Genomic DNA, 21,782 nt, shown 5'->3' with positions numbered 1-21,782 from the left:
TTTTCAGCATGAGGTATTCCCAGAATACAAAGGAAGAGGTAAAAAAAAGCAGAGATGGAAAAAGGTGTGCTTGCACATGGCAGAGGAATCTTCAATAAAAAAAAAACCCAAAAAATAAATGGGGGGAGGAGAGAAAAATCAAGCAACACAGAGAGCATAAAAAAAAGCTGCAGATATTATTTTTCCTCCCAACACTCTCAGCGTTATTTCCCAGACCTGAATTTTGTTACATTCAGTCTTACATCTGTTCGCCCAGATTGCGTAGGGGCTGTTCTTGACAGCTAGTGAAACCTCCCGAGTCTCCCTCTCTCCCTCTCCCAAGCACACAACCAGCTAATTAACGGTGTCACTCTTTTCAGCGAGGCAGGGGGAGGGACAGAGAGACAGTGAGCGGGAGAGGAAGACGGGGGGTGTATGGCGGGGAGGTATGCAAACCAAAAGGACACAGGAGAGGCATGTGCGTATGCAGACGGTGAGAAAAATAAACATAGTGAAGCCAAAAGGAGGTTATGCTCTATGTGGCTAATTAAAAAAATTCCTCCCTCCTTCTCCTCCGCCTCCTCCTCTTTTCTGCACAACATTCAATCATTATTTCTGTATTCCCCTGCTCATTAAGCTCAAAATTTCTCAGATCACAAAGATGTGTGGTAAATCTCCAGATTTGCACATTGTATTTTACACCAAATCCTTTCCCTGATATATCCTTAGCATAACTGTGTCAACTAAACTGGGAAACACATCTGTCTTATCAAATGTACTCGATGTATATTTTGCAGAAATGCCAATATTAACATTCGTGGTACCAATGTGAATTTCCAGTAAAGAATGTGCTGTACTTAAAACCTTCATATTTTTCAATCTTTTCCTACATTTTTCTCATAATTGACGAACTCAGACAAATTCTGATTTACATGTTGAATATCAAATGCTGTTTTATTCCCTCTATTTGCTGGATCTTAATTAGGGTTAGAAGTGTGATTAGCAGTAATGCTTTAATTTGAGCATCCTCTTAAAGCCACAGTCATCACTTGATTGCAATTACATCTATTCATTAGCTACATAAATAACAGTTTTAATATGCAACTGGGTGAGTTATGTTAGGTTGTCAGACACCTGCACACCCTTAGTGACAACATTAGTTTGATGCTGGAATGGGAAGTCTAATCCATATCGCCGTCGTTTCCACGTTGTTACATTTCAGTTGAAATCACAGCAGTGTAGTTAAATTCATTGTCGATCAGCTGTATAAAGATGGATGCTGCCAGCCTCATGTCACTGCTGTATTTTCTCTGTTTGCCAGGCATTGTGTGATCCTCAAGAATGAGTTTTAACGTCACCGATCGATATCAGTTTTGAAGGCAGAAACTCTACAAAGGTTTTGAGCCAACGCTCATCTGCTGGAGATATTTTTTTTAAGGCCTGCCACTTCTTCTTTTGTTCTTTTACTTGTTCAAAATCTTCCAAGATACACTAATATGCCTCTGAGAGTCATCTTGTTGTTGAAAACATGCTATTTAAACCTGTCAAACTGTGTTATCATTGGCATCAGAAATTCAAGATTTTCTTGAAAGGATGCTAGTAACAAAGTGCCTAAAGATATAATTTAAAATGTGTTCTTCACTAAGTTGTTTACTACTGCCCAAGACCACTTTAAAAAATTACAAGAAAGTCTGACTTCTTGGAATCAAAATATAAGGAAATAAAGATTCACTCAAGATTGTTGCACAATACTGTATTTACACATATTAACACATTTTAACAGCACCAAGCAGTTACTTCCTCTCTAAGAACACTGATCCAGCTCACAGACACCAAAGGTTCTTACCACTAATCCCAGCACCAACGTGCGGACTCTTTCGCCAATTTCAGGTGAGATGTCGTTCCCAAACTGCTGTAGAGTAGTGAGGAAGCGCTTGAGCTTGCTGAGCTGTCGGGCACCACAGGCTGGAGGCAGCTGTTGGTTGGCCAGAGACGATGAGGAGGATGAGCTAGGACCATTGCTGTAACCATTTGGGGGAGATGGAGCGCCGTTGAGCGCCGTTGGGGAGTGGCTACTGCCGTTGGTTACTGTGTGAGATAAGGACATAGAGAATAATGTGAGCAACAGACAGGAAAGCACGGCATTTGCTAATTGCATTTTCTTGACGTCATTTCTTATTATTTTTGTAAATTTTATTTCTGATAAAATCACATTACTGTTAAAGTAACACTGGATTTCCTCCCGCTACGTACAAATCATGGAGGAAACAACAGCTTTGTGATTTCCAGTGATTTCAAACGATGCGCATTCCCCTAAAATCATCCGCAAGCGTCCGCATTTGTTTCCAATTAGTGCGCCTCCTTTGAACCTTCACGGCATCCTCCCATAAAAACATATTTCTGTATTTGGAGACACGTTGCCTCTCTCTACCTCCGTCTCCCTTTTCTGTTCTTCCCGAAGCTCTAAACATGCCGGTGACAGTGAGACCCCCCCCTGTGCTCCACAGCGCGGAAGCTATACGTGTCTGTGTGTGTGTTGGGGGAGTTGCTGTACAAAGAGATACAAGGCAGCATAAAGCTCTCTCTCTAATGAGATTAGGTTGTGACTAGCGATCCACTCACTCCCCCTCTGGCCGCCGTCCAAACCCACCACTGTAAAGAGAGGAGAGAGACGAGATGCTCAAACTGCATCTGGTAACAATTACGTCGGATGGAAATCAAAGCATACTGCTTTGTTAAAACCTTTGGCATGTGTAATGAGAGAGTTGGGCCTTTCCTCCCTCATTGCACGGAAGCCCCAATGTTAATTGTGGTGTGTGAGCGTTTGCAGCAGAGAGAGAGAGCGAAACAGACAGACAGATGCAAAGGGAGAGAGAGAAAGTAAATAACATAAATGAAAAAAGGGGTATGTGATTAAAAATGAACAAAATAATTCAGCCGTTGCAAAGTACCAGCAGTACCAATGCAGACTCAAGTGCTCTGAGCACACAGGGCCTCTGATTCTTTGATTCTAGTGCTCTTCATGCAAGTGGTTAAGTATGCTCTTCTGAGTGAATACTAGGGTGTAATTTGCTCGTCACAAGCTATGTGCGTGTCATGGCATTGCTCCAACAGTTTGTAAGCATGGGTGTTAATGAACTTGTTGGGAAAGAATTGAAAAGGCTCAATGCAACTTGATAAGAGGGTCTCACGAGTCCCACACGTCCACCATGATAACTCGCATGCTGGAACTGCGTTGATATGTATGAGCTTCTGCAAATCTACTGTCAATCACCATTTTTAGAGTGCAATTTTTATATGATTGTTATACCTCCAACCATACACCCAGCCGGGACATGACTGAGCTGTGACATTAGTGTAAAATATTAACTGTGTTAAGATTATTTGCTTTGTTTTTTTCTTTGTGATCTTTGAGCAATGCTGGGAACATTTATAGGAAGGTAATTTTCTGACCTCCTTCCTACTCATCAGCAGGCTGTTGCTGGTTGGCCATTAATAGCAAAAGTAGTCACATTATTTCTCTCACTGTAACACTGGACCATATTTGCAGCATGGTCACGGTCTGCAATAAAAGTAGGTTTTCTTATATCAGCAATCAGCAATAAACACGTCCTCTTTGCTTACTCACATGTAGTTGGTGTGTAGGAGCTGTTACGGGGTGCTCCTTGTGTACTGGGTGGGGGTGGCATGGTAGGGGGGGTCAACCTGGACTGTGTCTTGACGTCCGCAGGTGAGTCGGGCATGATGGAGCGCTTCCCAGTGCGATCTGAGCAAAGACAAAGAAGACAGAAAATATTAAAGCAAAATACCGTGAAGTAGAAACGAGCAGCATTTTTGTCGCCTCGCATTCTGTGCCAGGTGGGATACAGTACGGATACAAGCGGCAAAAGTGGCTTCCTCAGTTGGGTATCTGGGTTCTCTCTCAAAGATAGGATGATGAGTTCAGTTGTTTGGGAGAGGCTCAGAGTAGAACTGCTACTCTGACACATTGAAGAGAGTCACTTGACGTGGCTTGAGCATGTAACTAGGATGCCTCCTGAGCACCTCCTAAATTTGCTTTTCCTGATGTGTGCTATCGAGCAGTCCCTGGGGCAGATCAAGGACACACTGGAGAGATTAAATCTCTCAGCTGGCTTGTGAACGACTTAGTGTCCAACCTCTTCAATCCATGAACAGCTGGTGAAGATGGCAGGAGGGATGGAGATCTGTGTGCCTCTGCTTTGGCTGCTTCTCCCCGTGACAGAAGATAGATGGATCATAAAAGGTATTTATATATAAATGATATAAAGAGAAGAGCCAAAAAAGCCACCAACTTTTCTTTGGCCAAGCTCATTTAATACATTTTTGAGGGCGCCATTAATGCTGAACAGGTTTTTGAAGCAATTTATGCTGCCATCCAGATGGCACTGATGTGATGACATGTCAGGAAGACAATGATAAACCAGATTCTAGCTTTATTACAACAGCATTGGTTTGCCTTGCAGTTCAGTTGTGTCACCAGATAAAAAGATTTGGCGCAATATGGAAAAATACAACAAATTAGCTCTCAAACTTACAAGCAGATGAAATCGCACACCAAGCGAGAACGGGAAAATATTTTGATTTCCAAACTATGGCAGTTCCCGATCGCTTATCGTGTTGTTAAAAGAAGAGGTGATGCAACACGGTCGTAAACAGGAGCCCATCATTTTTTTTTAATATGCGTCTGAGATCAAATATAAAATGAGCATTTATTTTTCCAAATCTTCACAGTTAGAACATATGCTCTTGATAAGCTGTTGCTATTCAAAAAGAGCTGAATTATTCTCGTTGATTAATGGAAATCGTGCAAATGTATGCCTACAAAAACGACACAAATGCACGTACAGTACAAAGGGCAGCAGAATTTATTTTGATGACAAAATGTTTGTGAGGAGCCCCAGAGAGACTCGATGTGGAAAGAGATGGCTCCCCTCATCTTACGCATTTGGCACACAGTGTCTGACTTTGAAATGAGAAATGAGAGTGAGCAAGCAGAGACACACAGACAGACACCTGAGAGAGAAGCATAAATCTGCAGTGAGTCCGGGTCTCATTCCACCACCATCTGTGCCATCCTGCAGCCCACACCCCTTCCCCGTCCCAGCTAATGACTGCAGTGCTCATTACACTCAAACTAATACACATACTCACTCTCACACTGCCTTAATGCTTGAATCTCTGGATAGTATATTCACATCTGTTTGAGACAGCATCACAGCAGACAACCAGATAGCCTATAAACTAATTAGACATTAAATAAAACAGTCAAACAAAACACAAACTTCTCTCTGCAACAGCAGTAACAAGCCTATCACAAAGTGAACAGACTCTTATCAAATGTATCTGTGGCACAGTGTGAAAAGGAGGAAGGAGGAGCTGCAAGAGAAAGTAAAGTATTATCTATGACATTGGGAACTTTGCTGTAACCAGTGTGAATAGATCTGATTTGACTCCAAAATGCATCACAGTGTGGTAAAAGTGCAAAGATATTGTGCATGTTCCCCCCCCCCCCCGGGTGTTTCCCATCATTCATTTGACCAAAATCCCAAAATGTGTTTGTGAGTACGTTTTTAATGCGTATGTTGTTACACCATCTTATATTTTCACTTCTGTTCCTCTGGAAATTTTTAAAGCATTTGTGCATTCAACTAAGTAAAGCATATACTACATACGCCACAGAACACAAATAGTAAACGTTGGCCTTGGTGCTTTCTGATTGCTTGGATCCACAGTGCCATAATGTTACGTTTAGGTAAAAAGAAGGAGAAATACTGCCGTGAGAGAGACAGAGGAGCCTAAGCCTGTTAGCCAGGCCCAAATCTCAAAAGCACTGCAGCCAAAGTGCACTGTGACGAAGTATGTGTGAAGTATTTTAGTCACGCCAGCTTGACTTTAGAAGACAGGCGAGTGAGAGATGGAGATGTCACCAAAATTCTAAAAAGTGCTCCAAATCTCTGCCTGCGATTGAACGTTTAGGGCTTCTTTATTTATTCAACATGTTTGGAAAGTAAGCCGAAGGAATTTCAGGTAGCTCGATAAAAGAATCAATGCTGTAACAAGACATACAACATGTCGGCGCGAATCATCATGACCAGCAGCCTGTTCAAGAACAACGATTAGCTTCTCCAGGCTTTCACATACAAAGAAACAAAGGTTTATTTTAATTTAATTAAGCTGTAGCTGCTAGGGTAATTGTGTGTAATCACAAAGAAATAATCATAAGTCATTTTTGCCCAAGATATTCAAAACTGTAAAGGATTTTCCAGTAATCCCTAAGATTCTTACACTCAGATGATCAAAAAAGAGGAAAGGAGGGATAAAGACAGCACTCCTGCCTTCTAACTGTCCTATCATTGTCAACTGAAGAGTACCTGGGAGGATTGAATACATTTGTCTCACACCACACTGGCACATATTAGAGACCGTGTGACTCTTATGGATGCAGGAAGGCAACTAAAAGCCAGATGACCTTGAGCCTAAAATGCTTTTAGGGTCACATTCAGTTACACCATCAATGCAGAACACAGAGATGTAAGATTACTACTGACTTAGCTTTAACTTGGTGATGGAGAGCTTGATTGGAATTTAGAGGAAAAGGTTGCACATTGCACAGCAGAGCACTATGATTGGATACAAAGTGCATATTAGTGGGAAAAATTTGATTAGCTAAGCAGAGAACAGAGGAAGGGAGGTTAAAGAAAAGTCAATATGAAAAGAAAAGTATAGCGAGCAGAGAGACTATTGAACCCTTTCTACTTACTGTCCTTTACATTGACTCTCCTGCTTCCACTCTCTTTCTACCTCTTTCCTTGCGCACCCACACAAACAACCTTTCCTGCCCAGACTGTGAAAGCTTTACTGCTCCAATTTCACCATAATATGAAAAAATCTGGACTATTTATTTTATAAACTCAAGACATAGCTAGTGGAAACGTATAGTCTTACCTCTGGCTGCCAGCTATCATATCCTCTATACTTTCCTAAAATATGATCTACGAAAATACAAGGTCATTAAAAAAGATGGCTCGGTGACAGGACCCAAGGTAATTCATAATTTTCCAGTCAAACAAAAAGGCCCTGCATGTATATACTTAACAAGCATAAATTAAATAAAGCCGCTATATCACACATGGTTGTGCTTATTCTGTTTCAATGGCTCGTGCTTTCCAAAGGTCTGTATGGTGCTTTTTTTTCTATAATTGTGTGATAATTTCTGGCTCAGTTCACTTCATCTATAAGTTCTGTATAGAAAGGCTGCAAATCAGGAAACTTTGTGATTAGTTAGGAAAATGGATACACAAAATGGCTCGCATCAGCACAACGCTATCTGAAATAGACTTTTAGTAACGCCTTATTAAACAAAATCCATATTATAATATTATGATATAACAGGATGCAGTTTTTCCACCAAGTAGAACAACTAGAATTGGAGCATTTTTACAGCTGCAGCACCATGACTTAAAAAAAGATACAATTTTCAACATTACAAGCCTATAACATGTCTATTTGATGCACAATATGTAATACGTAACTTCAAATCCACGCGGACTCCTGCATGGAACTCTGGGCCCTGCGGTGGTATGAAAAGATGAGTTTGGTTACAGGCTTGTAATTGGAGAATAACACCTGGGTCAATGTCGTGATTGGATGGTAGTCATCAGCTAGAGATGAGGGAAACAAACCCTGAAAGCATTCAAAACTCATCTGCTGTCCCTCAGGTAAAGAAGATGAAGGATGAAGAATGAATTAGTGTGAAACCTTTGCACACACAGACACACACACACACATGCGTACACACACGTGTATCCAGGCAATAACAGTTTCTTGCACACACAAACCCCCACACAAAGTTACAGGTATGTGACTTACAAACAGCATCGTCTGTCTCTGGTTTGATTGCAAAGTACATAACCAGAATAACATCAATGGCTTCATACTAACCAACAAAGGCGGCATCCAGCTATTCACTCTACAATTGCTATGCCCCTTGAATCAATGGCAATTCTCCCTACACAAGGTAATTTACCCAGTTTTGGGAAAAAAATACAGATACATCTTAAAACTCTAGCACATTCCTGAAAACAAGTCAAAGCAAACCTTACACCTGTGTGCTATCCATTTTCATGAGCCAATATGTCACGTATACTGTTAAATTAAAAAAAATATGTATCAGAGCTGAAGGACAATCAGACAGGCTCATTTTATTACATAGCTGAACGATAGGAAGTACTCCCTCCCTCATGCATAATTCAATCCAAAAAGCACCCTTAAACAACCTTGAAAAAAGTTGGGCTTCTCAAGTGTAATACACCATGTTAGAAGTTAATGGACAGGCACATGCATTGTCCATTTATTAGGCCTGTTAGTGAACCGCCGGTTACATCATGTAGGGATAACATCAGATCTGTGGCCAGACGACGGTACTCCAGGAGTGGACAGGTATTGATGTGCGGAGCTTTAATGGAAAGGGGGGTGATGAGTGCTTTGACTTTGGCTAACTCACTTTACGGCTTCTCAGAAGTGCTGTTGTCTAGGAATTAATGGATTGAAGAGGATGAGAACAGTTGTTGAAGAGGCACCAATTAGCTATGAAGGCACACAAGAGTCTCTCCAATGTGTGCTGTTTCACTAGCACACTTTATGCATGCCGAGGTGCTGAGCTTATCGATCACGCTAGATGACAGGGATTAATGTCTCGCACAACAGCCACTTCCTGCGCAGTTTTATCTAAAGCACCCTAAAGGAGCTCTTAGCGGAAATATTTGGAATATAGGCGGCCTGAATAAAAGAAAGTTAAAAACTGATGGGAATGTGCGCACAAATGCATATTTCTACTGTGGTATTATATTGAAAGTGTCGAAGGTTATTTCACTGATATCTGACTGAATTAGGATTTTGCATAAGGAGTAGCCTTATATTTGCACGGTCTGCTGTGTATTGAGTCAGTTTGGAGTGTAAGCCACCATTATTCTGCTGGTAGCTCTTTATATCTAAGCACTGCTTACTTGGATTGTCGTTCATTGTCATAAAGGAACACAAAAATTTGAAAAAACAACAACTGCAGACTAAGACAACAGTGACTGAATATGCTGTGTTCTTCAAATCATGCCAAACATCCCTCCCGTTAAAATAACAAAGCAAAGCTCGATCTGCTCTGGTTTGTAACTTTAATCAAACCTAGAAATGAGGCAGAGCCCTGGACAACTACCTGCCACTCACAGGGATGTCTTCACACTTACATCACCCGTTCGCATCGTCCGTGATTACGTGATCCTCAGTGTTTGCAAAAATCGCTCCCTCTTTCTCGCTTTTTTTTTCTTCCTTTCTTCGTCTTTCTCTCCCTCTCGCCCGTACCCTCTTACAGCCGAGCTCAAAGAAAGGAGATTTTATCCCCCCGCTGACTTGTGATACATGCCTTTTCTAAGGTTACACGCAAGTTACATCACTCGCTTAAAACAGGATTGTTGCAATGAACGATATCTAGGAGGAACGTGGTCCCTGAGAAACAGTTCAATATGTTACAGGGAGGACTTTGCTAACCCATAACTCAAGGCAAAAAAAACAATGTGATATCAAAACCTCGCACATTTCATCATCGCACGCAAAACTGGGAGGTCATTTCGTATTCAAATCACCTTGCGAAATGAGAGCAACATTGCCTAACCTTGATATTTTAGATTATTCATCGAGGCCACAATGACTTCAAAGTCTATCATCGGGCGATAGAGTCAAACAATCTCCATTACACACTTCATAAGCTAGAATTGCCTCCGTGTGTACGCGTGGTTCTGCGAATGTGTATGTGTGCGCGCCAAGAGTACCAGTGGAGACCCAGAAAATGATGTGATAACAGTGGCAGTAATATGCCACTTGAGACTACTTCACACAGGCAAATCCCATTCTTCAAAACGACAATGGATTTCAATCATGCTGGGTGAATTTTCGAGAGTTGGCGGCTGTGGCATAAACAATTTACCGTGCCAGATGAAACGATACTGAGATGGTGTGATAGTGGTGTGCGGTGATTGCTCTGTGTGCTGGGTACAGATGTGGGGAGTAGGGACCAAAGACCGGTAAAAGAGAGAGAGAGAATGAAAGGGCAGATGTGTTAAAGAACAGCGCTGGGCGACAGGTAGGATGATTGAGATTCAGACAGAGTACGCAGAGAAACAAGAGGAATCTTGTCTGTATGCAAGTGGAATATCACGCAGACACAGACACACACACATGCACACACACATACATGCACGCACAGCCAGATGGAGCAGTATGCAGAGGATGTCCCATCAAAGTCCACCCGCTTGTCAAGAAGATGTATGGATGCAACGCCCTACCACAAGCCCACAAAAACACAAATACATACACAGACACACAGCTGCAGGGATGCATGTACACACTGATAGCAAAACAACACAATTCTCAGTCCTTCTCACACAGACACACACACGCACACACACATCTGATCTCCATTGTCTTATTTATTTTCCTCCACAGCAGATGCAGTGGATTCAAATGCAGAGGAAAGCAGCACCACCATCAGCGCATCAGTTTTGACTTTATTTTCACCACCTTGTTCTCGCTCCTCGCCTCCTTTTTTCCCCCTCTTTCCTTCGTTACCTTCGTTACCTTCGTGCTTTTCTCCCCCCACTTTTCTTCCTGTCTTCAGTCAATCCCTTTGCAAACACTCACTGGTGATCACATATTGTTCCTGAAAGTTCACTGTTGGTTTTTGCTTAACGCTTAATATCAGCAACGTTGTCTTAAATTATGCATGTCCAGTGCACACAATGTAGTTTCTGCTTGTTAAAGTCAGCAAACTGTCAATAGCAATTATGTGTTTAATTGCTTTAAACGATTGCTTTACGTGTTCGTTTAACATTTACCACAAATGAAGAAGGTGATGTTGGTTTCCCTCGTGTTAAACATCCATCATTTATATTTCGGTGTAATCAGAGATGGGGTTGAGACATGGACTGATAGTTGAGTCATTTAACACAGTGAAGAAAAAAAAAGAACTAATAACTTCCAATGTTGTCCTGACCGGCCAGCTGGTGAAGTAGTTTAAGAGTCCATCATCTTACTATTGATGTATGTTACACCTGGGTGTTTGCTTCACTGAAATATGGCTCACTGGTGATTCTGGAAGTTTGGGGGTTAAAGGTTGTGTTTACTTGCAATAGATTTGAATGATGAGAATAGGGGACCTGAACTGAATCATATTTATCATTCCCACCCTTTGTGATTATATTAATGATCAGTTTCTTGTGTGCTTGTGCTGCCTGGAGGGGTTGGTTTGGATATCATTTTATAGATACCGATGCCATATCGATTAGATTATTGCTTGGTCATGTATTATCAATTTCTGGTTAACTTTCTATGTGAAGGAAGTACATTGACAACATTTGTACAGCTGTCTAAAAAAGAAAAACACTGTTTAAAGGAAAAGATAATCTTCCCAGGAAATTGAACAATATGGATTCCCATCCCTAATCTTTCCCCGTTGATGAGTGTAACAGTGAAAATGTGGTACAATACAGCACTAAAACTTTGCAAACAGACTGGCTCTGGATCAATGCTGACAGTCTTTTTCATCTCCCACCATATCTTTATTTTTCTCTCAGTGCAACATACGGAGATTTCTCAACTGCACACAGAGGTCTGAGCGCCATCTGTTCCACCACACAAACTTTAACACACACATATACGTGCATATATGCATACAAAAACACGTCGATCTTTCAGACCTACACTCACGTTTGCACACATACACACACAGCGGTCAATAAAACATATGTGGTGTATAGCATCAGAAGCTCTTTTTTTTTCTTTCTTTAAGTCAGATTTATAGTAATGTCTGTTTTACCCATCTGTTGAAAAGAAAAAGTCTCACTTGCACAGAGAGGGGAAGCAAGTGTTAAGGAACAATAAAAATGATTCACAGTGCCCGTTATGCATCCTCTCAAATCGAAAGTACTCCTGCCACATCTTGTTGCCAGGCAAAGCTGAACTACGAGCTCTTTTAAAAGTAAAGATGAGCAATGGATGTGTGTGACAGAAGACTAGGGTCGGCGAGAGGTAAAAGTAAAGACAAGCTGCAGAGTGACAAACAGCGAGTTCGGGAGATTTACCGCCATTATGAGCAGAGTTTACCATTATTAAAGTGCTGATGGAAATAGAAATGTTAATTCCATCTGACATTTTTCCACAGTGGGGCCAAACGGGGCTCAACATATTTAGAATACTCCATCAAAGACATCGTTTATTTATATAAAGCTGGCTTGTCATTTTCATTAACAACATGATGTCTAAATAATGATATAAATGGTGTGTTTTGGGGGGAAAAAATAGAATGATGTAAATCACATGTAAGCCTCGGTGAGCCATGTTTGGTCACTTGATGGAAGCCAGCCTATTGGAAACTGCTTTCTGTATACAGTTTGGTTCATTTCTGATGCCATGCTGACACAGAGCAAAGTGAGCCCAAATGGGTCTGGGCGTTTTCCCAGGCAAGACTCTTCGCCAGCAAAGGACTCACACAAAACTCTCAGCACACATCCTAATGCCGATGACACATGGCTTTATTTTCTAAAGCTTCCCACACAGCCAGTCTGTAACCTCTTTAGTCTACAGTGTAGAGCAGCGAAATTGCTTTTTGAACCTCGATATAGGTTGTGCGTTTTGACATGCATATATGTCAGCGCTACAATAACCGCTATGAACAGGCTGCACATTTATACACAAACCCCTTATGAGAACTGTTCAGGTCTGTAGCTCAAGTACAGCTTAAAATCACTCATATAGCCACTCCATCTCTAAACACAAGCACACTAATTCACAATGATACAGGCTCGCATGCATTATTTCCATTTTATGTTCGCTCAATTGGAGATAATACATCTGAATTTCAGGAGCTGGACCACACCTCGGACACTATAAATAACGCATATTTGCTTTTGTTTCCATGAGCCACTCTTGCGCCCCTTTTTTCTCTGCTTGCCAACCTCCTTTAAAGGTATCAGAGTGAATGAGGCCTTTCCTATATCAAACCCTCTGGCCTCTGGCTTTATTATAAATATATGTGGAGTTCCTCGCTACCAATGTGAAGGAATCATGATGATGTTTTAGGTTGTTGCACAGAGAGAGAGGTTCCAAGCTGGTCACTGCATGGCCTGGGCCAGAGGGTACTGACATCTCACAGTTTGACTGCTGCCATGACCTACGTCTGCTAACCAGCAAACCAACCAACAGTTGCGGCGTTACGTTTGTTTGTATGATGTGTGTCCCAGCTGTTATCGTGACTGCAACATGAAGGAAGTAGCAATACTGGAGCACAGCTGGGCACTGCAGCCCACGATTCAGTTGGTATTATCATCACACAGTCTATATCTAACTTGATGTCCTACCCAGATTTATTAGATCCACAGTGCGGATTTCAATAAAATATATAAGATTGCTGAAAGCTTACAGTGTGTTGGAGCCGTAAGCCAGATGGAACCCAATTTGTATCTGTGTGCGTGTCCATGCTGAAAGGAATATTATATAATATATTCCAGGCCTCAGCAGCAAGATCAATTTTCAACAGACAGTAAAGGCCGTCGTGTTTTACATGACAGTTATCTCTTACCACGTGGAGAGAGACAGAGACACCCAGTTAGAGGAAGGATGGATAAAGGGGGCGCATGAGTCGAGTGATATACAATGGACGCTAAGTGAGAGTACAGTTATTTAGTGTGACATGTAGGAAAACAGACATGGATGAAAGGGTGAGGGTTGAAAACAGATGTGGGAAACAGATCAAGAAAGAGCTGAGAAAAGAGAGGTAAGGATGCTGAAGGGAGAGCCTGTAAACAAGAGATAACATTTAAGGCATATGAGACACAGATGGGAAATCAAATACAGGAGGCAGAGGACAAGAACAGAAAAAAGAGGGCATAGGCTAACAGTAAGAGAGTGGGGGTTCCTGGGGGAGAGGGAACAAGCTTGTCTGCCTGGTGTTTTCAAAATATCACATGACGGCTGCCATGTGTTGGAAATTACTGCCGGTTAACTATCTTCCCCAAAACCACTCTGAAAAAATATGTCTGCAATTTATGAAATGTGTTCCAGGGCTGTGCTAAATAGAACCAGATTTGCAAAACAGAGGGAAAAAAACCTTTAGCCCTTACCACCTCTTCTCTGAAAACCACTACTCCTTTGCCTTCTTACTCTCCTTCCCCTTCTACCCCCACTGCTGCCTCCTCTGCCCTGCGGGGGAAGATGTTTAAAAACAGGGTCTTAGTCACATCTGGTGAGCAGGGAGCGGTGGTTGGTGAGACCTTGGATCGGGGCATTTCTAAGCTTACATCGCATGTGTGTGTGTGTGTACCTGTGTTCTTGTGGGTGACACAGTGACTGTGGTTTGCTAATGGCTCTGAGTGGCTGTGAGTAAAGTATGGCTGGAGGCGAAGGTGGCAGAGGGATGGCCTCTGCTTGCGCGCAAACACACACATGCCCAGTGTCACCACAGCCCATTTTAGGTCAGCGATGTGTCTTTGTCTCCTTTCATCTAACTGTTACATCCTTTCTACTGGGCTCTTTCACCTTTCACTGTCTCGCATCCCTGTCAGCACGCAGCCATCTGAGTCCACTGACAGGCGAGAAGAAAGGAGCTAAACATGGCCCACAATACCATTGAAGCATCATTGACAGGACTGTACAGTTCCAGTGTCTACAATCTGCATTTTATTTAAATAATCATGTGTTAATGTGAGATCTTAATCTTTAGTTCAGTAAAAAATAATCATAAACTGGCCATAAATTTTAGGTTTGATACTTTATTTTTAATTTTCCATATACAAATGTGAGATATTATTTGTGACAGTCCATTAGTTTTCTAGCATTTCTGGGTATTAGCATCACATGTTGTCGTCTTTGTTCAGCAGGAGGCGCCTCAGATCGCTATCCTCGCCACATCCATCCCCCGTGTCCATCAAACAGCCTCAGTTTTTCAACCAGCACATCTCTGAACTCTGTCCCCACACCCACGACTGATACCACTAATAGCATCATCAAGACAGTCCCATTGTTTTGCTTTTCTGTGGCAACACAAACACACACACACACACACGCATAGACTCAGACACAGCCTAACCACTCTCCAGTGCTACAGATGGATGCCACCACTCTCTCTGGAGCGTTGCCAGCGCCAGCTAGTGAACAGCTTGCCTGGCACAGTGCTCCACAGTGTGTGTGTGTGTATGTGTGTGTGACAGTGTCTGTGTGTGTATGCCTGCAGAAACAGTAGCGAAATAGCCTAGCACAGATGGGTGGCCAAATTCCCCACCCCTCCCGCATACACACAAGAATACAAACACATGCGCACTGTGACACGCGCACACACATATGCTCCAGAATAGAGACACACATGCGGACGCAAGCACACACACACACACGTGCCTTGGTTCTGCTTTAAGTGTTGTCGACCTGGCGCACACTTGCCGCTCGCACAGCTGCTTCCTCGTTCACACACACGCGTGCACACACACAGAGTACACACAGCAGAGGATCACAGTTACACCATACATCTGTACTTACTTTACACGTCCTGTTCATGGCATGCAAAATATAAAATCCACCATCACTCCCGCATCACCCAAGCCCACACACATAGACAGATAAATGTATTCAAACGCATCTGCAACACAGACACACACACGAGCATTCGCACTAACATGGTCTTTTATGTTGGTAGCTATTCAGTGTTGTATGTTTCTGCGTGTTTTCTTCATGCGCACAACGAAAACATCAAGGCGTTCAGCTGGAAAGCCTCCAGTACTGGAAACCTGCCAGCAGAGGCCTATAGATCAGCATGATCATAGCAGTGTGTTAAGACACATCGCTGTTTAGTCAGGGCACAATAAAGTTAAGACATGCAATGAATGAAAGCTCTGCCTGCCACAGCTGACTTTACTAGAATGCAGCAGCGTGCAACTGAAACCATTTAAAATGCCTAAATTGTGACGTGAACTCTTGTGACAGGTTGTCTGATATTGCCTCATGTCTTGACTTTGTGTTTCTGCATTGGCTGCAGCTTCTGTTGTAACATACTCATGAAATGCTGTTCCTGAATGGCGGATTCTAAAAAACCAGGAGGTTTTACATTCATTTAGGGTCAAAGGAACGCTCTCTTGGGATCCAACAAAGCCAGAGAAACTTTACCAATGGAAAAAAGTCAGTAGTTAGACAGCCTGCCAGTCAATGAGCTTAGGCGGCTGGCAGCAGGTACTCTCGCCCCCGGTACATAGGGGAAAGCATGGTGGCGGGCAGTGCCAACTGTGCACTAGGTGGGCGTGCCAGCTCCGCCAGCCTTGCAGTGTCTGTTTGCCAGTGCCATCTGGGAAGAACAGCTCTGCGCACATACAGTACCTCTCCTCAGCTCAGAGGGCACAGACACGCACAGACACACACACATGCATGGATGCACACAAGAAAGCAAGGGCAGACATGCACTCCACATTTATGTAGAATCCACAAATATGCATGGTATGAACAGCGCACACACATATGAAGGTACACACACGCACACACACAGGCACAGCCGGCCGCTGACAGCTCACCATCTGTGCGCTGCCTCTGACTTCTCCCTCTGCTTCGTTCTCTGCCCTTGTTTTTGCTTTCATAAACGCGCGGTCCCTTTCCTCCTTTCCACACTTTCTCTCATCGTTCCCCGTCTTATCAGATGAGTTCTTCAGGCCAGAGATCCCTACGTTATGTCATTGCTACCTGTGCACTGACACTTGACATGTATTTTCTTTGGATTTCTCCCCACGTATAGGATTAGGAAGTGTCATTATTTGGCAGGTTGTTTTCAGGTTGAACTGAGCAAGACAGCGAGTCTACCGAGTCTCTCTGTTTTTTACTTGAGTTGGGCAGTCTGGGCCAATCAGATATATAGATGAGGAACTATAAGATATCCTTAAGTGATTCACTAATACTGAATAAAGTGTGAATGCAGTAAAATCAGGATTAGTCTTTCACTGAGGACACAAACCATCTCTCAGTACACCACATAAGTCATGTAAAATCAAAGAAAGATACTAAAAAAAGTGAGAACAAGAGAAAGAAAATATCAATCTCAGTCTGTTACATAGTGTTCCTCTTCAGAGGAGAGTGAATGAATACGAGAGCAAAAGTGTGAAAACCAATGTAGAGAAAGAAATGAAATGACAAGAGCAGTTTAAATTGATAAGAGTAAAAGGGAGAGGAGAGGAAATAAAGAGGAGGAGGAGAACAGAAGTAGGAAGGTAATATGAGCACAGGACTGTGGAATTCACTTCAAAGAGAAGCTAAAGCAGGTCGCTGTCTTTACCAGAGTTTTCCTTGGGTGAACCTCTCTCATATGTTTCTCATTTAAAGCCTCTGAACCACTGTTTGAAAATGAAGGCCAAAGAAAGACACAAGTGCTCTACATGCAGCGCATGTCCTTTTTTTTGTGCCGGAGTATATTCACAAGGGATTTAGACAATTAGCTCATTTGTTGAAAAATAGCTGTAATTTTCCAGATGCCGTTCCATTCATCTTAACATTTCTACATCGCAGTTTAACAGCTTCACATTTGGAATACCACCAAGCTATTCCTTTCCTCCTCTGCAGCACAACAGCTGTAATATTTTCAGTCACAAATCTGCCCTCTCTTTCTATTCCATGTTCCATTTATTTCTTTCCCTCTCACTGGTCACCACTACCTGCAGTAACTGATTGTTTCTCCCACCATCTATCCTTTCCTACCTCCCTTTCTCCCCATTCTCTCCCTCCCCCCACCCTTTGGCAACTGCATAACATCATCAGAAAGATCTATGACCGAACACTATTGCACTCCTATTATTCTTTCTCTCTGCAGCCTCTTTCTCCTTCAGTTGCAATCCCTCCTCCTTGTGCTTCCTACTCCCTGCCCTCTCTTTACAACTTCCAACCATTTTCACCCTCTTACTCCTCTATCTGCTCGCCTTGCTGTCCTTCTTTCCGTCCAACTCCTCCAAAAGCGCCACATGCACTGGAAGAAGTAGCCTCATTACAAACAAGGAAAATCCATTTGGAGCAGGCTTCTCCGACCCCCTCTGAACTCTCTTGAGTAAAAATGGCCCACATCTCTGCTCTTGCCTCCTCTCCGTCGTGGATTCCCCCTCTTTCTCTCTAATTATTTATCCCTGTTTCTCTGCCTTTTCTGTTTCCTAAGCAACTCACTCTCTCGCCACTATGGTCCCTGTGTTCTCACACAACCAGGTAAGGTGTCGACATTGCAATACAGAGTAGAATTTAAATACCGATTCATGTGTAAAATAGATGAAAAATTAGATGAAGTTATTCAGTTTTTAAATTGATTTTCAGTTACTAGGACAGGCCATGATAAAGTAATAATCCATTCACACAATCTAGACACCAAATCCTATCTATCTATCTATCTATCTATCTATCTATCTATCTATCTATCTATCTATCTATCTATCTATCTATCTATCTATCTATCTATCTATCTATCTATCTATCTATCTATCTATCTATCTATCTATCTATCTATCTATCTATCTATCTATCTATCTATCTATCTATTATTCCTTATACCTGGATCATGCACACACATTTCAAATGGTGGCATTACTTCAACCAAAACATTGGTTGAAAACTGCTATAAACACAAAGGACAAAATCAGCAGGGTTAGTTGGTGATTAGCAACAGTTGACAGTATTTGAAGAGAACGATGGACCTCCAGCAAATAAATGATATGATAATAGATAGCCATGAACATAACAAAGGACAAACAAAGTTGAAAATGTGTCCAATGAGTCAACTCATGAATTGCCTTCATGACCCAAGAGTCATCACAGAATACACGAGCTATGTCAAAAACAGCTGTCGGAGCTCCCGACGACGCTCGTGCTTACGGCTGAATCATAACCAGGTGTTAGAGCCCTGTTGTTAGGATGAACAGCGGACACTGGATTCATGAAATCTGAGAACAGACATCAAGCTGGGTAGTGTGCAGAATCTTCTGAATTCAAACAAAATAAAGCAACTGACTCGTGTCAGCGCTGTCAGTTAAATAAGACTCATCCCACCTATAAAACTGAAACTCTGTCTTATCCCCTTTACTTTTAATTTTATCGCTTTGAATTATTGCTTTTGGCAACTGAAGTTATCAGAATTTTATAAAATTTAAAACTGATAAAGTTTTCAGCTCACGGGAGTAGAAACAAACAGTTAGCAGTCTTTCCATGGTGCAAAGGGAAGCTGCATATCTGGAGGCTCACTTGAAGATATAGTTTTTAATACAAAGAAATGATTTCAGCAGCTTTAATAGTGAATGTTCAGCCCTTCATTAAGCTTCATTTGTCTGATCCTTAAGGCAAACAATTAAATGGTGCTCCTGGGTTTAAATTGGGCAGCAATGTCATACTAAAGATCTAAAGAAACAAAAAACACCTCCTTGTGCACTGTGTGTGTTAGTATGTATATCTCATGTGCCTACAGGAAACATTAATCACTTTTGTTTAGTGACCTGAAACTTATTGTGTGGGCCCCTTCAGTTAAACTAATCGATTCTCAGCAGTGGTTTAGCAGTAAGAAAATTAATCACTGCAGCACTTCCTGTCATTTTCTCCAGACTACTCCTGAAATCTTCTCTCCGCATCCTTCTTCTTCAGCTGGCTCTCATTTCTCTCCCCTCTCTCACTCTGTCTTTAAGAGCCTTTCCTTTCTTTTTACCCCTCATTCCTCCCTCCAGTGCTCTTTCTCCCTCTCTCGCTCGCTCCTTCTGCTCTGCCATCATCGCAACATCTGATTAACATATGTCTGGGCTTTCACTCCCTGTCAGCTTGCAGGCATCTGCACACATGCGAACTAACAGAGGCGCTCGCATTCACGCAGCCTCGTAAACCGTGTCTCAGGTTCAAGAGTGTAAAGGACAAAAATGGCAGCAGATTTTCACGATCCTCCTTTTAGCTACATTTATGTCCCACGCCGCCTGAGCGTGAACGTGTGCGTGCCCACAACAGGGAGGATCAGAGACAAAGCGCCTTAATGTTAGTGCAAGACAACAAGCACTAATGTTCCCTCAGTGAGCTGCTAAAAATGCCAGTAAGGGAGGAGAGAAAAAGAATTATATTAGGACAGAGACAAAGACGAGATGAAAGAGAGAAGATGTGAGTATGGGAGCGTATAAACAAAAGCAATAGCTGCTCCAGCTCTCCGGAGACACGTGGCCCCTAAAAGCACTAGCAAACCCAGTCTCTCTCTCTAAGCTCAAGTTTCATTTCAGAGACAGGAATTGATAGAATGCATTTGAGTTTATTCAATACACTGTTGGGAGCTTAACTTCATATCCCACTTCCAGTTACTGCAACCAGAGAACTCGTACTGATTAGCTTCGGCAGTAGTAACAGGAAGACATCTCATCCTAACTATCACCAGCCCATACCAGTCAGGCTACATGATCAGATTTTTTACCTGATGAGATTTTACCGGCTTAAAGCATCAATGAAATCATCTCATATGTGTTGCAGGATGCTAAAGCCTCTTTTCAAATCATCTGTTCTCCTCTGCTCAAAACTGCCTGGAATCAGGCCCACTTTCACGGCCTCATCTGCAACAAAAGCAGGTAACAACAGCAGCCGACGTAGGCAACCAAACAACTACTTTGTCGAGAGGCTTGCCAAAACGCATAATCCAGCTGACTGCAACAAAAGCTTTGCAAAACCCTGCAGACAGACACTGATGGTTGTTTGCATTGGTCTATGTTTGTAATACCCATAATCTGACCAGTTTGTTATAATGGCATCCCCTGCCATTTGAACACTTTTGTAAAAAAAAAAAAATACAAATAAAATAAAGACACACATACATCAGTGGCACCAGCACCGCAAACTGGGATACAAACCGTGCTGAGTTAAATTACTCCCTCTGCGTGTGAGTGTGTCTGTGAATGAGCATCAGGGGCTTATTTCATTCAAGAATTAAACAAGTCAATACTGTGGCTTTAAGTAAGCTTGCATATACTGTACTGTATAGCCTTCTTTCTGTGTCCTCCTGCAACCTCCTGACACCTCCCCCACGCAGGCTAATAAGGACTCATTCTCTATATATGGGTTAATATATGTGCTTAAATTCAAAACAGGCAAATAAAAGGCTTTCTTAATACGGGCGCATTAACGCACTGAATAGTCACACAATACTGATGAGGAGAAACCGTTTTGCTAAGGAGATTTCAATGGAGCGTCAAAGCTGTTTTGTGTGGGGTGGAGCCATCCTGTGTATATCATTTTGTGGGTGAAGGGTGTGTGTATGTGTGTGTGATGAGGGGTTCTATTGGAAGGAACTGAAGTGACTTTTTTTGTGGAAGACTTGGTAAACTCAATGGGGCTTTGGAGGGCCAACTCAATGATAAGTCAATGAGGTGCACTTGAATGGCGGAGTTGATGGAGTGAGACACACAGAAAATAATCTCTTTCTCTCACAGACACATACAAAGCAAAGTCCCACGGGACAGCTTCTGGCCACTCAGCGTCAGCATGTTTAATGGCACAGGGTGATATGTGCGTGAGAGAACAGAGTTAGCTAGTCGCAGAGAGCAATGCATGGTTATGTTTGTACACCATCACCAATAAGCTAGACAGTTCTGCCTCCATTCTGCTACACCCTTTTCTGTCTTCCCTGCACACTAACCCCTGCTTGTGTGCTGTCTCCATGTGAGGAGTGCCTGTGTGTGTGTGTGTCTGCACAGGCTACAGAATACACAGAACCTCACACA

The 21,782-nt window shown here is 42.4% G+C and overlaps 1 protein-coding gene across 4 annotated transcripts in view; it reads right to left on the bottom strand.

Annotated features, from left to right (window-relative positions):
- runx1t1 (RUNX1 partner transcriptional co-repressor 1) overlaps nt 1–21,782 on the bottom strand; it is a 56,579-nt gene that overhangs the window by 18,829 nt on the left and 15,968 nt on the right. For all 4 annotated transcript variants that reach the window (XM_085261789.1, XM_085261791.1, XM_085261790.1 and 1 more), the window contains exons 2-3: nt 3,608–3,745; nt 1,826–2,067 (exon numbers count right to left, since the gene is read on the bottom strand). In XM_085261789.1, the coding sequence (XP_085117915.1) occupies nt 1,826–2,067; nt 3,608–3,745 (380 nt within the window). The remainder of the gene's footprint in view (nt 1–1,825; nt 2,068–3,607; nt 3,746–21,782) is intronic.

Source organism: Mchenga conophoros, linkage group LG22 (assembly GCF_057382185.1).
Source record: "Mchenga conophoros isolate Kocher_MC1m ecotype Shallow Benthic linkage group LG22, M_conophoros_male_GT1.1, whole genome shotgun sequence".
Lineage (NCBI taxonomy): Eukaryota > Metazoa > Chordata > Actinopteri > Cichliformes > Cichlidae > Mchenga > Mchenga conophoros.
The sequence above is the reverse complement of the archived record's forward strand: the minus strand, read 5'-3'. Positions and strand labels throughout refer to the sequence as shown.